General features: G+C 42.5%; 1 protein-coding gene across 1 annotated transcript in view; it reads left to right on the forward strand.

Annotated features, from left to right (window-relative positions):
* Positions 1-17,703, forward strand: part of c5 (complement component 5) — a 60,550-nt gene that overhangs the window by 17,747 nt on the left and 25,100 nt on the right. Inside the window, exons 18-25 of the mRNA XM_085785714.1 lie at positions 2,306-2,390; positions 5,768-5,850; positions 8,776-8,915; positions 10,184-10,420; positions 12,356-12,416; positions 12,952-13,041; positions 13,626-13,832; positions 15,582-15,657. Of these exons, the coding sequence (XP_085641840.1) occupies positions 2,306-2,390; positions 5,768-5,850; positions 8,776-8,915; positions 10,184-10,420; positions 12,356-12,416; positions 12,952-13,041; positions 13,626-13,832; positions 15,582-15,657 (979 nt within the window). The remainder of the gene's footprint in view (positions 1-2,305; positions 2,391-5,767; positions 5,851-8,775; positions 8,916-10,183; positions 10,421-12,355; positions 12,417-12,951; positions 13,042-13,625; positions 13,833-15,581; positions 15,658-17,703) is intronic.

Raw genomic sequence — 17,703 nt, forward strand, 5'->3', positions numbered from 1 at the left:
GACACATTTATTTTAAAATATAATTAAATTTTTAAAAAAATTAAACTTAAATTTAAAGAGACAACAAGGAGTTTCTATTTGGTTATAAAAAAGTCTCACCTTAATGTGGATGAATCTACGTTACCACTTGTTAATGGTCCATTTTAGATAAATCTATGGTTTTGTCTCTATGGTTATTATTAGTGGTGGTGGAAATGCTGGGCGAGCCGACCAGCGTTTCTTTACTTTCGGTTTTGTGGCGAGTCATGAGAATAACGCAGCCGAATCTCCGTTTATGGTGGGAACTACGACGGTATGTGATCGTCTTCCAACCTCTGAATTTAATTCTTGATGAATGAAAACATGAGTCTGTCTTGCACCGGTCAAAGAATTTCACGGTGCGGAGGCTCATAAATGTAGTGGGAAAACACTTCGCTTTTCCAAAACTCCTCGTTGTCCCTTCAAATTTAAATTTAAAATTTTTACATTTAAATAATGGTTAGCGATGGGGCGTCGCAGAGCCTATCTAGATTACCAAGTGAGTTGGTTCGTTCCAGATAAACAGCTTTTTTCCAACCAGTTGATGGACTAAAAAACATGTATATAACGTAGCTACACTTTTGTTCAGTCAGTCTGGATCTTTACATGGAGTCCGACTGTCCCATCAATCAGCTCTGAACACTTTTGTTTTCATCCTGGTCGACCACAGACCCTTTAACATAAGAGACTTAAAGCAGATATCATCGGCACGGCCGTTTCGGCTAATGCTGTGTTCAAGGCAGGCTTTTGAAACCGTAAGTTACAGCTTCAAGTCACAACTACGACTTGGTAGCGTTCCAGGTAACCCGTAGCTCGTGTTTTTACCGTCCTGTTGTCTGTGAAAGTTCCCTATAACGGCCACTCGTAACTTCCGACCCGTGAACTCGTACCAGATCGAACTGGTATGACTTCACAGGAAGGAAAAACACAAAGTACGAGTTTCCTTGAACGCACCATGAGTTAGCAGCCCCCGCCCTCGTCAGGCATCAATTGGTCCTCGTGCTACGTCACCACATTCACGCGCATCCCTTGGCTGCACACACAGCCCTTCATGCCGTTCTCTCCCCTCATTGGATAACACTTGTATCCCACAAGGAAAATTTTCTCCTCGGGTTACAGCAGAGCAGAGTGACGGAGAGACTCGTGTTTAGGCTGAAATACTTCATGTAAGTGATTGCTGACGGAAAATAGGACTATTTAGGACTTATATTAACAAAAACATTCCACTGATATCTGCTTTAAGACTTTTTATTGATCCCATGTTCACTTGCAACAGTAGCATGTACAGGCACAGGACACGTAAAGAAGTAAGGAATAAAAATACAAAGATTACAATTACAATACAATTAAGCAGAGGTGGGGACTTGGACTCGAGACTTGAGCCTTGACTTGGACTCGAGTCCCGATTTTGATGACTTGCTTGATCAAATCAAAATGCTGCTCGTATGTAATGTCCCTCATGTATTGAAGCCCCAAAATGCGAAATTGTCCCGAAAAAAATGAAATAAGTCTATATTTCAAGCTTGTTTGTAGCGGAAGCTCCTCTTCCTGGTCCGTCCAAATTTGACGAACCGGGAAGAGGAGCTTCGAGAAGCTTCCGCTATAAAACAAGCTTGAAATATAGACTTGTTTAATTTTTTTTGGGACAATTTCACATTTCGGGGCTTCAATACAAGACGGACATTACATACGAGCAGCATGGAGGTATTTGGATGTTTTTTGGTGTGTCTTTTTGTTACGAAGACAGTTGGTATCCATTTGCAACCGTCATATGGACATGCACTGCTACGCCGAGACCCCCTGTAACTCAGAGAAGCCACGGAGGACTCTGAAACTTCTCCCAGTCCTTAGTCCACATGAGGGGGAGGAGATCATGAGTGAAATTTCTATTTTGGGTGAACTATCCCTGTAAACATGTTCAATATTCACGATTGTCGGCAATCGTGACCGTTTGGATCAAAAATCTTAGAACTTGGACTTGACTTGGGACTTGAGAGCAAAGACTTGAGACTCTACTTGGACTTGCAACATAGGGACTTTCTCCCACCTCTGCAATTAAGTGTACAGCCTGTATGAACTGAGCAAGGAAATGGAGTGTAATGGAGAAAGTGGACGACCATTAATGCAGTAAAGTCAAGGATAAATAGAGTGCAGGTTATTACTGGGTCAGACTGGTGTTGTACTTCTTGCAGCGTGGGTGCAGCAGTCTGTTGCTGAAGGAGCTGCTACGGTGCCACCTATTTCACCATAATGACATCATCATGTGTGTGTGTGTGTGTGTGTACAGAGCTGGGGGCAGACTTTGACCAGACCCCTGTGATGGTGCGGAGCCAGTTTCCAGAGAGCTGGCTGTGGGAGGCGTACTCCATCAGGTGACGCAAAACAAACGCACCTCTGACTCTGTTTGTTGTAAAGAAATAAATGAAGCGATGAAATGAAGGACGGGAAGAGACGCAGCTGTAGGATCGTCACACTGATAGTATACTAATGACAGCAGAGTGTAACAATCAACTTTCTCTGTTAAGGTCATTCAGTTCAGTTCAGTTCAGAAAACTTTATTATCCCCCGAGGGGGCAATTTGTTGTGCGACAGGCAGAGCAACACCAAAACACCACAACAAAACAAGTGCATTTCAATCACAAACATTAAGACTCCGGGCGCCAGTGCCTCGGGGGGGAGGGGGGCAGGCTCACAGTGGCTGATTTATAAAACCAATAGTAATTGGCACAAAAGTATTCCTGAATCTGTTTGTTCTGAGCCTGGGTACCGTGTACCGGCGGCCAGATGGCAGCAGCCTATAATGGGAGGCCAGCGGGTGAACAGGGTCAGACAGGATCATCTTAGCTTTCCTAGTCGCCCTGGCTCTGTACAAAACAGAGAGCTCCTCCAAGCTTGTCCCTGCAATCCTGCCACACATCCTCACTATGCTACTGAGCCTATTTTTATCTTTAGCAGTGAGGGACCCAAACCAACAGATAAAAGAGAAGGTTAAAATAGACTCGATAAAACAAGAATAAAATATCTTCATAAAAGTGGTGTCTACATTAAAACTTCTCAGCTTTCGATAAAAATACATGCGTTTGTGGGCCTTTGTGCAGATGGCATCAGTGTTCGCCTCGAATGAGAGGTTGCTGTCAATGATAGTGCCCAAGTACTTGTACTGTTGAACAGTGTCAACTGCCTGACCATGAATAAAAACAGGGGGATATGGCGGAGGTTTTTTCCTAAAATCAACAATGAGTTCCTTAGTTTTCAGAACATTAATTTTTAAAAATGAACTCTCACACCATTCGCTAAAAACATTAACCACTGGGCCGTGGGTACAATCTTGGTTATTTAAAAGAGACACAATCACAGAATCATCGGCAAATTTAAGAATGTGCCTATCAGGATGTTGACTACGACAGTCATTTGTGTATAAAATAAATAAAAGTGGTGAAAGGACACAGCCTTGAGGGGAGCCAGTGGAAGATAAAAGTACATTGGATAAAAAGCCATTTACTTTCACCCTCTGAGGTCTGTCGGTTAAAAAGTCAACAATCCAAGATACTAAGCCCCGGTCTAGGTTATATGGCCATTGGTGAATGGAACAGTCTCCCTAACGACCTGAAGATCAACAAAAACTATCGCAGTTTCTGTCTTGCCACAAAGAAATGGCTCCTTAGTCATCAGGGGTGGACTGGGACAAAAATTTGGCCCTGGACTTTTTGGTCCAGACCGGCCCACTATCTGCGCGCGGATATTTTGCCAACTAGCACCGTTGATGTACATACAAACACACAAGCTCTTAATAACACCACTACTAAACGATATACAATATACAACAAAGTAGAGGAATAGTGTGGAATAAGTTAAGTTTGAACAAGATTACATGCACATAATGAGTCTGCATGCAATCAGAACTTTGGCTAGTTGGCTAAAGTATGGAAAACAATAGTACAATGATCTGAAAAATGGACAAACACTAATTTTATCTTAGAAAGACAGTACAGCTCAACATAATGTATAGACAATGAAGCATGACAAGAAATACTGTATGCAGAATGATGTTTTACTGTAACAGTAGTTAATCAGTGTTTTATTAATTTTAACTGTATAATGTTAAACTGTTGAAAGGACAATAAACCATAAACACTGACTGAAAAAAATATGGAAAGCATACATATTTGTTAAGTTGTTAGCTCAATGTCCTTCATGACCAAATTTGAGTGAGGGCACTTTAATAATCAACTAATCAATTAATCAGGATAGTATATGAATATAGTTATTGTTTTCCAATACTTTAGATAGAGATTTAGCTGTAACACACCACACCATCAGAGTTATTAGCTATAGCTATTTATTATGTCAAGTAAAGTTCATAGCAACCGTTCTGGACCATTTACAGTATTTTAATGAATGTTTATCCACACCATTCTGGAAAGCACATACCTGCTTAACACGGTATCACTACCTCCTTCACATGGTGGAGAGTCTTCCTCAACACTTATTTTTTCAGCCTCCTGCACCGTAAGGGCAGTGGTAACGGGAGCCGCACTCTCTTCAGACTCACGTGAAGGACCTGCTGCTGAAGCTGCAGCATCGCTGCTTCTAGCCCCGGCCAGGCCAGGCGGCCCCTGATCTGCGTAATTGTTGTACTTTTAGCAGTCTGTGCTGCTAGAGCTTTTCTTTTTCTGTTACTTTCCTCCATTTTTCCGCGCTGCCTTTGCGTTTGTTTACTTTTCTTTTCCGTTTTTGTGCGCTGGTGTGTTTTTTTTTCTCTCTCGCTCTCTCTCATCATGACTCCGTGATTGGACGAGGGGGGGTCTAGAACATGCGTGGGTGGGACTCCTGGGCCTCTTCTCATAGGGCCATTGGGCCAGGTAGACAAGCCACTGGGCCAATCGTCACCTCTCTGCTGTGTCTGCAGCTGAGCACTGTGGGCCGAGCCGATGCATGTCTCTCTCCCTGGGCCAGGAGAGTTACAGTAAGCGAGGCATGGCGAAAAAAAAAGTTAAATAAATAAATAAAAAACGGCCGCCTATCGGCCCATTAGTGACCGGCCCACCGGGAAAACTCCCGGTACTCCCTATGGCCAATCCACCCCTGTTAGTCATCAAAGTTGCCAGCACTAGATGGAGCTGTCAGGCTCTCTGTCCGACTCATTAGGCTGTTTCTCTTTGTCGTTAGCACTTTTTGTCTCTGTTATTCATTTGATATCCACAGATACATCTGTCACATCACCATAGCTGGTCATTTTTTATTTTTTGTAACTGAGAATTACCATCGTTGGTATTACGTCTGCCACTGTTGCAACTCTTATGTTTTATTTTCACTATTACCATATTTATTTATTATTATCATTACTATGAATAATCATGCTGCTTGAGCACTTTGCACTTTGCCCACCACACATATATAACAATCAACATCTTGCTGCTATGAGCACTTTGCACTTTGCCTACCTCATACATGTTTCGGTATTGTCTAATGTGTTGTCTATTGTCTAATTGTGTCTTTTTATGCCTCACCTTCGTATAGTAGCTTGTGGTCTGTGTAATTCTGTGTATTTTATCATTTTTATGTTATGTGTAGGGACTACAGATGGAAATCAGCTGTGAGCTTTAAATCTGGTGCAACCATCTTTTCATTTTTTCCTGCAAATGATTAATGTAATTGCACACTGTCCCTTATTAAACTAATAAACAAACTAAACTAAACTAATAATGTAGTAATACTGTAGTAATAATGTAGTACTGTGTGTTTTCAGCCCAGGCCTGAAGACTGTCAGAAAACCTCTACCAGACTCTCTCACCACCTGGGACATCAAGGCCATCAGCATGTCCAGCACCGGTGGGTTTCTCCTCTTCCTCCTTCACCTCCTTCACCTCCTCCTTCCATCTCTCTGCTCCTTCCTTGTCTTCTACATCTTCTTGTCCTCACGTAATGTTGTAGTAGTGGTTAAAAAATAACTGTGTTGTCATAGAGATGTAGATGTGAGGTCATGATATAGCTCTGCTGTGTATAGTATAGTATAGTATAGTATAGTATAGTATTACCCAGGGGGCAAAATCCCAGTTTTTTGAAAAACGGACACGGAGCGTTGTAAAAGGTTTGACACCAGAAATGATCTCTAGGAACTTCAAGGATTAAAACCTGGGTGGACAACCCGGTCAACTAGCTGCTGGAAAGCTACAGGGGGCCAAAACCCCTTTCTGGGGTCATTTTGATGGCGAAATGATGTAAATGCAAATATTTAGGTACTACAATGGCATAAATAGTCATACAACTATGAAATTTGGCAGAGAGTATCTTGACACATAGGGGGAGGCATGAAAAAAAGATTCTGGGGTTTGTTGCAACTCAATTTTAAGATATCACCCCCAACATCCCAAAAAAGACCAAAAAAAGTACTGTTCGCCTGACAAATTCTCATGAAAATTATTATTTTTCAGCACTTTATGGAGAATATCTATGCTTAACATATATATAGAAAATTTCCTTAATTCATAAGCTTCCATTTGAGTCCAAGATAGCCTTTCTACTAGCTACTGGAAAGCTACAGGCTGTCTCCAAACAATGCAACACCTATTGTGAAAAACTACATGTTAACTGGCATGATCAGAAACCATTCTATTTCTGGTCTCCCCAAAGTGAACAGATAGATAGAGAAGACCGTTGGCCACAGCAAGTGGGGCTTTTGAGATAGAAAGGCTATCTTGGACTCAAATGGAAGCTTATGAATTAAGGAAATTTTCTATATATATGTTAAGCATAGATATTCTCCATAAAGTGCTGAAAAATAATAATTTTCATGAGAATTTGTCAGGCGAACAGTACTTTTTTTGGTCTTTTTTGGGATGTTGGGGGTGATATCTTAAAATTGAGTTGCAACAAACCCCAGAATCTTTTTTTCATGCCTCCCCCTATGTGTCAAGATACTCTCTGCCAAATTTCATAGTTGTATGACTATTTATGCCATTGTAGTACCTAAATATTTGCATTTACATCATTTCGCCATCAAAATGACCCCAGAAAGGGGTTTTGGCCCCCTGTAGCTTTCCAGCAGCTAGTTGACCGGGTTGTCCACCCAGGTTTTAATCCTTGAAGTTCCTAGATATCATTTCTGGTGTCAAACCTTTTACAACGCTCCGTGTCCGTTTTTTTGCTTTGCCCCCTGGGTATATAGTATAGTATGGGTAAAACAGAGGATTAATGTTCTGTCATGTGATCATACCCTTGTCTATGACTGAGCTGGTGATTTTTCAAAGAAGAAACCAAAAAGAATCACAGAATTTTAAAGTTTAAAGTAGTTATAGGCTATACATGAAGGCACGCTAGGTGAAGTGTGATGTTTTTATTTTATCATTATTTGCACATAGGTTCTTTGTTTTTTTGTCAAAGTTATAGAATTCCTATGCTGAGATCAGCAAATATTTAGACAAAACATATTTTGCAGAAGGCATGAGGTTTTGTTGGGTGATTGGCGATAACCGTAGACAAATAACAGTTTGATCATGGATGGCTAGTGTCCATCAGGTAGGCTTTTGTTTACCAGTGTTTGTTGTTGTTTATCCATGATTTCAAATAAGAATCCCCCAATGACTTTTTAGTCCAAACCATTGGCCCAGATTACAAAATTAACTACTTGAGCACTAGTTAAAGGACAATTCCGGGCAAATTCAACTCTGTACTGTATTTTCCTATCATTTTAGGTCTAACAGAAGGAATCTGAAGATTTTCTGTTTAATTGCTCCTGTTTTGCGGTAGTTGTGTCTGTCCCCGCATCGCCACGCCAACAATGAATGGGAGCGGATTGAAGTTCTGCTGCTTAGGCTGTTTCCATCCCTCAAAGCCACAGACAGCGTCAGATGGAGACTCAAACATGCACCCAGAAGTTTATTTACTTCAAGCAAGTTTGTAAAACTAGATCTAATTCAAAGTCTGGCGGAGTCGAGACCCAAGTTGACGCTCGGTGTGTTCAGGTGCAGTGGGAAGCTCCCGTTTGTGTCATAAACACAGGAATATCAACTCTGGACTTGACTTGAAGTAAATAAACTTCTGGATGCATGTTTGAGTCGCCATCTGACGCTGTCTGTGGGGAAAAAAAAGTTTACTTGAAGCAAGTCCAGAGTTGATATTCCTGTGTTTATGACACAAACGGGAGCTTCCCACTGCACCTGAACACACCGAGCGTCAACTTGGGTCTCGACTCCGCCAGACTTTGAATTAGATCTAGTTTTACAAACATGTCGCCTTGTTGAAGTAAATAAACTTCTGGCTGCATGTTTGAGTCTCCATCTGACGCTGTCTGTGGCTTTGAGGGATGGAAACAGCCTAAGCAGCAGAACTTCAATCCGCTCCCATTCATCGCTGCCGTGGCGACGCGGGGACAGACACAACTACCGCAAAACAGGAGACATTACACTGAAAATCTTCAGATTCCTTCTTTTAGACCTAAAATGTTAGGAACATACAACCCTGAGTTGAATTTGCCCGGAATTGTCCTTTAAAGCCCAAATTACGCAAAAATAACAGAGTAAACTGTTAAAAGATGGGCTATACTAATTAAATTGCCTTGCCATCCATAAACCTTCTCATAAACCACTGAACCAGACGACTTGAGTTAGCCTGGATCAGATCTGGACCAGAGCTAGTTTAAGCCTGGCTTTGTTTACTGATGATGATAATGATGATGATGATGGAACACCTCCCTGGTACGAAGCACACTTGTTCGCCAGCATCAGTTCCCATGGTAACTGATGGTTTGTCCTCCAGGTATCTGCGTTGCCGAGCCGGTGCAGGTGCGGGTCACTCAGCCGGTCAGTATCGACGTGCCTCTGCCCTATCAGCTGGTCCGGGGGGAGCAGGTGGACCTTTCAGGCTCAGTCTACAACCAGCTGAGCACACACATCAAGGTAGGTCACTCAAGCTGTGTTCGAAATCATCCACTCATTCACTCACTCCCTATCCACTACATCATGTATATGATGTAGGGAACGACGGGAGGAGAATTCGGACACTACACGGTCATTTTCTGAACGTGGTTGCGTCAGAATCATGTTACAAACCATGGATGTATGAAACAAACCAGACACATAATAATAAAATAAGAAAAACCGGACACTTGTGGGAACATTTGAGGATGTGAGTCTGTGTGGTTGTGTTTCTCGGACAATAAACTGTTGAAATATCGGAAGTTTGGTTTGGTCGACTACTGTTGTGCGTCCCGACCGTGTAACAGCTATGTGGCTATTAGCTTAGCTCATTAGCTCGTATTTTCTCCATATTCTACTACAGTTTCTTTATCAGATTGATTTAATGCTGCCTGTTATTGTTGGGATGCTGCTGCCCAACTCCTGCTGCTCAGGCAAACGGAGCGAAGGCAAATACGTCTGAGGAGTTTATTGGTAAATAACCTAAAGAAATTGTAGTTAACATGCTAATTAGCTTGCTCTTCTTCTCTGGCAAAACCATGGGCAAAAAACGACCGCATTGCATTGTGGGATACGGGAGTAGAAAGTAGTGTAGGCTACATCGCTTGTTCACTCAATTTTGCAGTGCATTGTTGGTGTTTTGTCGTCCACTTCATAGTGGATGAAACAGGGCTCTCAAGTTTTGAAGTGAGTTCAGAGTGAGATTTTACCAGTGGCAGCTGGGATTTAGTTGAAGTGGGGATGGATGTCTGACAAATGACGCATGAATTCATTCAAACAAAAATCTTTTTAATTTATGACTAGAATAAGTTAACCAGGGGCGTCATGCAACCCAAAAATTGGAGGGGGCACAGTGAATGCGAATGTGCTATCGCGCGCGTCAGTGTTGCTCGTCGCGCGCGTCGGTGTTTTAGCGATGGTCCAGGCTGAGGCCAGTAGGCTACAACAGGTAACAGTGTTGTTGTCTCTTTTCACCTCTCTCGTGTGATCAGTGCGCCCTCAAATCTGTTCCACTGTTAAAGCGGTGCAACTTGATGGACGTCACCGTGGTAATTTAAATGCATGAGGAATACAATGGCGTGAGTGTGTGAATGGGTGGGAATGCGTGTGTTACACGCCAAATGCGTGAGACTTGAGAGCCCTGAAAATGAATCGTGGAGAATGGCGAACACACTATATAGTTAGTGCACTACATCCGTGATGGGGGGCGATTTACAACACAGCTTCAGTGTGACTGACCTCCTCCTCAGTTCTGCGTGACGCTGACGGCTCCGTCCGGCGTCTGTCTGCTCCGGTCCCAACCGACCCCGGGGAGGGAGGGGCTGCGCTCCACGTCCTGCAGCAGGATGCTGCCTCTCTATGGGGGCGACGTGCGGCAAGTGACCTTCACCGTGCTGGCACTCGAACCTGGAGAGCACACGCTGACCTTCACCCTGAAGACAGACACCGGAGATGGAGACATCGTGGAGAAGAAGCTCAGAGTGGTGGTGGGTGGATGGATGGATGGATGGATGGATGGATGGATGGATGGATGGATGGATGGATGGATGAGTAGATGGGTGGATGGATGGATGGTGGGTGGATGGATGGATGGATGGATGGATGGATGGGTGGGTGGATGGATGGATGAGTGGATGGATGGATGGATGGATGGATGAGTAGATGGATGGATGGATGGATGGATGAGTGGATGGATAGATGGATGGATGGGTGGATGGATGGATGAGTGGATGGATGGATGAGTGGATGGATGGATGGATGAATGGTGGATGGATGGATGGGTAGATGGATGGATGAGTGGATGGATGGATGAGTGGATGGCGGTTGGATGGATGGATGAGGGGATGAGTGGATGGATGGGTGGATTGGAGGATGGATGGATGAGTAGATGGATGGATGGATGGATGGATGGATGGATGGATGAGTGGGTGGATTGATGGTTGGATGAGTGGATGGATGGATGGATGGATGGATGGATGGATGGATGAGTGGGTGGATGGATGAGTAGATGGATGGATGGATGAGTGGATGGATGGATGGATGGATGAGTGGATGGATGGATGGATAGATTGCTGCTAGGATGTATGGATGAGTGGATGGACGGAGGGATGGAGGGATGGTTGGATGATGGATGGATGAGTGGATGGCGGTTGGATGGATGGATGGATGGATTAGTGGATGGATGGATGGATGGATGGATGGATGGATGGATGGATGGATGGATGGATGGATGGATGGATGGATGGATGGATGGATGAGTGGATGGATGGATGGATGGATGGATGGATGGATGGATGGATGGATGGATGGATGGATGAGTGAGTGGATTGATGGTTGGATGAGTGGATGGATGGATGAGTAGATGGATGGATTAGTGGATGGATGGATGGATGGATTGATTAGCGGATGGATGGATGGATGGATGAGTAGATGGATGGATGGATGGATTGATTAGCGGATGGATGGATGGATGGATGAGTGGGTGGATTGATGGTTGGGTGAGTGGATGGATGGATGGATGGATTGATGGATGGATGGATGGATGGATGGATGGATGAGTGAGTGGATTGATGGTTGGATGAGTGGATGGATGGATGGATGGATGAGTAGATGGATGGATTAGTGGATGGATGGATGGATGGATGGATGGATGGATTAGTGGATGGATGGATGGATGGATGGATTAGTGGATGGATGGATGGATGGATGGATGAGTGAGTGGATTGATGGTTGGATGAGTGGATGGATGGATGGATGGATGAGTAGATGGATGGATTAGTGGATGGATGGATGGATGGATGGATGGATTGATTAGCGGATGGATGGATGGATGGATGGATGGATGGATGGATGGATTGATGGTTGGATGAGTGGATGGATGGATGGATGGATTGATGGTTGGATGAGTGGATGGATGGATGGATGGATGGATGGATAGATGGATGGATGGATGGGTGGATGGATGGATGAGTGGATGGATGGATGAGTGGATGGCGGTTGGATGGATGGATGAGGGGATTGGTGTATGGATGGATGAGTGGATGGATGGATGGATGAGTAGATGGATGGATGGATGGATGGATGGATGGATGGATGGATGGATGGATGGATGGATGGATGGATGAGTGGATGGCGGTTGGATGGATGGATAATGGGATTGGTGTATGAATAGATTGGTGTATGGATGGATGAGTGGATGAGTGGATGGATGGATGAGTGGATGGATGGATGGATGGATGGATGAGTGGATTGGTGTATGGATAGGTTGGTGCTAAGATGTATGGATGAGTAGATGGATGGATGGTTGGATGAGTAGATGGATGGATGGATGGATGAGTAGATGGATGGATGGATGGATGGATGGATGGATGGATGGATGGATGGTCCAGTGTTACGTCCTGACGTCCATCTTGTGTTTGCAGCCTGAGGGTCTGAGGAGGCAGGTGTTCTCCGGAGGAACTCTGGACCCAGGCAGCGTCTACGGTACGTAACCATGGTAACCCTGGTGACCATGGTAACCCTGGTGACCATGGTGTCCCCGGTGACCACGGTGACCATGGTGAATCCTTCAGCTCCTCAACTCAAAATCTTTCCAAGAATATTTGTCTTATTTCCTGTCAGAATGTCTAATTTCTAGTCAAAACTAAACTCTTTCCACTTAAAATAAGACTCATCACCTAAAAATGAACTTGTTTTTAGATCATTTTCACTTGTTTCAAACAAATTTTTATTTGAAATAAGTAGAAAAATCTGCCAGTGAAAGCAAGTTTTTTGAGCTTGTAAATAAGAAAGAAAAACTTGCTCCACTATCAGATTTTTCTACTTAATTCAAGTGAAAATCAGCTTGAAATAAGTAAAAAAAAAAGTGCCTAAAAAGAGTCTTATTTTAAGTAGAATGAGATTTGTTTTGACTAGAAATGAAAATTTTGACTAGAAATAAGAGAAATATTCTTGGTAAGGTTTTGAGTTTTAGCAGTGTTAAGGAACTGTGTCAACCTCTGATCTCGTCTCGTCTCAGGCTGGCCCAGGAAGACCGTGATCCTGCAGAACATTCTGCCGGCCAACGTGGTTCCTGGATCTGTGGTGAAGAGGCAGGTGATGGTCAACGGTAGGAAGCAAATACATAGCTCATTGTCATTGTGAATGGTCCCACTTAACAGTCCCAACATAGATTATTAGGGCCACGGGCCATCGCACCGGGACCGGTAGTGCGAAGCCTGGGCACTACTGTTATTGTGTGGATTTTTTTTTTCTTATTATTCCTCTTCCGTACCAAATTTCGATTCGCTGTGCATCTTGATCGGGATCGGTATGCTATTACTTTTCTCAACAGTTTACGAAAAAACTGCGCAAAATTTTGCATTGAAGTCAATAGGACGGGCGGAAAAAAAAGAGCGAAACAGAACAACCATTGGCGTTTAACAAACGTCTACTGCTCAGGCATACTTTCACCTAGAGACTTCATTTAAACTTTAAACAGTAGACACAAGTCTTGTGTATTGGTGTATTACTCCACTTTTGGTAGGTCATATAGTTTTTGATCAGTTTTTCAGAGACTTGAGACTTGACTTGGACTCGTGACCAAAGACTTGAGACTTGATGAAGTCTCACCCCTCAAAGACTTGAGACTTGACTTGGACTTGCAAAAAAAGACTTGTGAACATCTCTGCTGTGTGTGTGTCCGTGCTGCAGGTGAAACTCTGGGTGAGCTGATGGAAGTGATTCACAGCTTTAAAGGGCTCAGGGAGCTCTTCGACATGCCGGCCGGCTCTGCAGACTCGGAGCTGGATCACCTCCTCCTCCTGATCCACGTGTACCGGTACCTGGAGAAGACCAACAGCTGGAGCGCCGTCGGGGGAAACACCAACAAAGCACTGCTGCAAACCCAGATCAACCAGGGTGAGGAGCGGTGTTGGGCGCGTTACTTTTAAAAAGTCATCAGTTAAAGTCAAAGTAAACAGTTCAGTTCAGTTCAGTTCAGTTCAAGTTTATTTATATAGCATGTTTAAAAACAACCATTGTTGACCAAAGTGCTGTACAAGTCATATCAAACACATTCAGCACAAATAGACAGTTCCACAGTATACATAGCTGAGTTCCCCATATTAACCCACACTGAAGGCCAGCGAGAAAAAGTAGGTCTTGAGCAAAGACTTGAATTGCACAACATCTTCAGCAGATTTTATGTGTCTAGGAAGCTTGTTCCAGAGCCTGGGTGCTGCCACAGGAATTTAACAGAAAGCCAGTGTAGTGAGGCTAAAACTGGTGTGATATGGTCCCTTTTTCTCTTTCCTGTTAAAAGACGGGCAGCTGAATTTTGAACAAGTTGAAGTCGGTGGAGGGATGACTGCCCCAGGCCAGCATACAGAGAGTTGCAGTAGTCTAATCTTGAAGTAATAAAAGCATGGATAACACTCTCAAAATCTCTAGAAACCAGGTACGGTTTAATTCTGGAGAGGAGTCGTAGCTGAAAAAAGCTTGTTTTCACAACAGAACTGATCTGTTTGTCCAATTTGAATGTAGAGTCTAATATTATGCCAAGACTTTTAGCAGATGACTGAATGGAGCACGTTAAAGGGCCAAGTGCAATGTCCTTGTTCAGGTATTGCCCAAACACTACAATCTCTGTCTTGCTTTCATTGAGATTCAAGAAGTTTAGGTGCATCCATGTTTTTATGTCCTCCAAACAGTTAATAAGAGGCTTCAGTGAATCTTTGTTGTTTTGTTTGAGTGGAAGATAGATTTGGACGTCATCTGCATAACAATGAAAGGAGATGTTGTGTTTTTAAGTTAGTTAGTAACTGAATTACTACATTATAAAAGTAACTTATTACCTGGAAAAGTAACTATTGCGTTACTTTTTTAAATTAAATGCTCAAATATCCTACGCTCCTGCCTGTATGGAGGAATACTAAAACATTCTTTTTTTCCCACCTAGTTGATGGACTGGAAAAAAAAGTGTCTATGGGTGTATTATTATTTTGTGACGGGACTTCTTGAGTCAAGTAATGGTGCATGTTACTGTCAGTAACGGTGATGGATGGCGTTATAAACAGGGGAAACAGCAACTTTTTTGATTACTCGTTACTGAAAAAAGTAGCGCCATTAGTAACCAAGGGGGGAGTTGTGGGTTTTACAAGTGAATGGCTGAAATAGCCGACTTTACAGCTTAAAAAAACATATTGATAGATGAGATGATATTGATTGATACTTTATTGATCCCATTGCTGGGAAATTCAGCCTGGTACATTTTTTGTTTTTGGTCTCTACCGATAGTTTCCACCTCCGTGAACAACCGTTTTAGTGTAGTTTAGTTTAGGCTTAAAATGTTTACATAAATGTGGGCGTGGTTACGTTGAGTGACAGGTTCAGACAGTTACCGGCTGTTAGTTGGTTGCTTCCAGTTCAGTGAACGAGTTCTCAGCCGGCTAACCGCCGCACCTCTCCAAATAAGGAAAGCACACTCCCACTAAAATCCAAGATGGCGGCGCAGTTCAAATGCCCATAGTAGGATCACAGAACAGACTCCCCCAAACCAATGGATGACGTCACGGTGCTACGTCCATTTTGTTTACATGGTGAGGAGACACTGACGGCCATGTGAAGGGTGTATTCACTGTGTGTGTTTGTGTGTTTATGTGTGTGCAGCACTCGTCAGCATCAGCTCCTTCAAACGTCCAGACTCCAGTTACAGCCGGTGGGGGAAGGGGGAAGGCAGCACCTGGTCAGAACACACACACACACACACACACACCTTCACCTCAACACACACACCTTCACCCGAAGTGAAGCGTAGACAGAAACTGACTGACTGCACCTGGTCGTACACACCTGAAGATCTTGGGGAGCATGCATCAGTCCGACTGCCCAAAAGTCCGACGGCTCATTTCTCCGACTACCCGTTCTACAGTGTTAAGGTTAGGTTTAGGGTAAGGTTAAGGGTTAGGGCTACTTAAGTTGGAGAAGTGGGAGGTCGGACTAATGGACGCAAAAATAAAGAAATGTATGGTCGGAGAAACGGGTAGTCGGACAGACGTCATGCACCCGAAGATCTTCCGCCTCCACCTGCAGACACACTATTCACACATTGATTCAATCAATCACTGTTCTGGCAAATCCATAATCCATAATCGTAATCTAGACACAAGTTACAGATTTTATTCCACTTTTTTTTTTCTTTTCTTTTTTTTTTTTACAAAACATCACAGTAAGCACACAAGTTATCACACAACTCACAACTGACAACGTGGTGAAAACAACACAAACCAGGTCACTCTACAAACAGAGTTTAACTCATTGAGTGCCACGCTCCTTTCCAAAGTTTTAGTCAAGTGTACCGGCAATTTAGACCATTTTTGACGATTTTTGTAGAGCCACAGCGTATTCTATATTATTGCCACCAACACATACTGCGGCTCATTTGAAAGGTGAAACTTTCTGCTTCAAATGGCCACAAACCGTTTGTTTCTACGTGTCTCCGTTCCTGAGAAAAGTCAAGCTAAACATGGCTGGGTTTCACCAAAATCCCTGCTTTTTTTCTAGAAAAGGAGGAGCGTCTTTTATGAAAGGTGCGCTGTTTGTGTCTGTCGCTCTTCTGACACTCGCATTTCTGGACCAAAGGGCTCGTGTAAGATAAATATATACAACAATTGTTTTTTTTTTTTTTTTTTTTTTTTATTAATGGGAACAGGCAAACCGACAATACACTGACCAATACACAAACAGACAGAAGACAAACACACAAAACACTACAACAACAACAACAACAAAAAAAAAAAAAAAAAAAAAGGATGTGAAACTACTAAATTTATATCAACAGTAACTACTTAGTATACCTTCACTCAAAAGTAAGTTTTTCCCATTTTTTGTTATGCATTTCTATCTTGTCTTGATTGGATGCGATAATTTTTTCCAAAAGAAATTGGCATCGCACTTTATTTCTAAAAAAAGCCAAATTCAGAAGTGTTTTTGTTTGGGTCTTAAAAATAAATATTTTCCCCAAAAGGATAATGGTGTTCACAATCTGTGGGCAGTTTATCTCCAGTACTCCCAACAAAATATTTAGTGGTGTAAATTCAAAGTGAATATTTTTGGGTCTTAGCCACTTTTGAATGTCTAACCAAAATCTGACTACATGTGTACAATAAAAAAATAAGTGTAACTGATCCTCCACTTCTTCATTGCAAAATTTACATAATGGAGAGTGGTTAATATTAAAAATATTTAATTGTTTATTTGTGGCGGTAATTCTATAGAAAATCTTAATTTGAAAAATTCTAGAATATGAATCAATTGTTCTTGTATAAATGGACCTAAAATAATCTTTCCAGGGAATCAAAGTGTTAAACTCATCTTCCCAAAAGGAGCAGGCTGCGTGTGGAAAAAGAGACAGACATCTGCTAAATAAGAAAAAATTATACATCATTTTATTTATCTTAATTTTTGTTAACCATTTAAGAGTTTTTTGAACTGGGGCACTAACCTGCTGATTGTTACTAGAATTTTTTAATTTCCTCCTCCAATTTAATGGCACTGTAGAAAGCAGTTGATTAAAATTATAACTGTCACATAATTGTCCATATTTTTTATTAAACTGTTCATATGAAAGAAAGTTACCTGCATTATCAAGAAGATCATTTATAAAAATAATTCCTTTACTCTGGAAATGCTTCCATAAGAAAGGTTTTCCATTAATTAACAGTGAAGAATTCATCCATATTATTTGATACTGGATCTCTATCTATCTATCTATACAACAATTGTTGTTCTA

This window comes from Trachurus japonicus, chromosome 9 (assembly GCF_045865225.1).
Source record: "Trachurus japonicus isolate A0001 chromosome 9, Traja_1.0".
Taxonomy (NCBI): domain Eukaryota; kingdom Metazoa; phylum Chordata; class Actinopteri; order Carangiformes; family Carangidae; genus Trachurus; species Trachurus japonicus.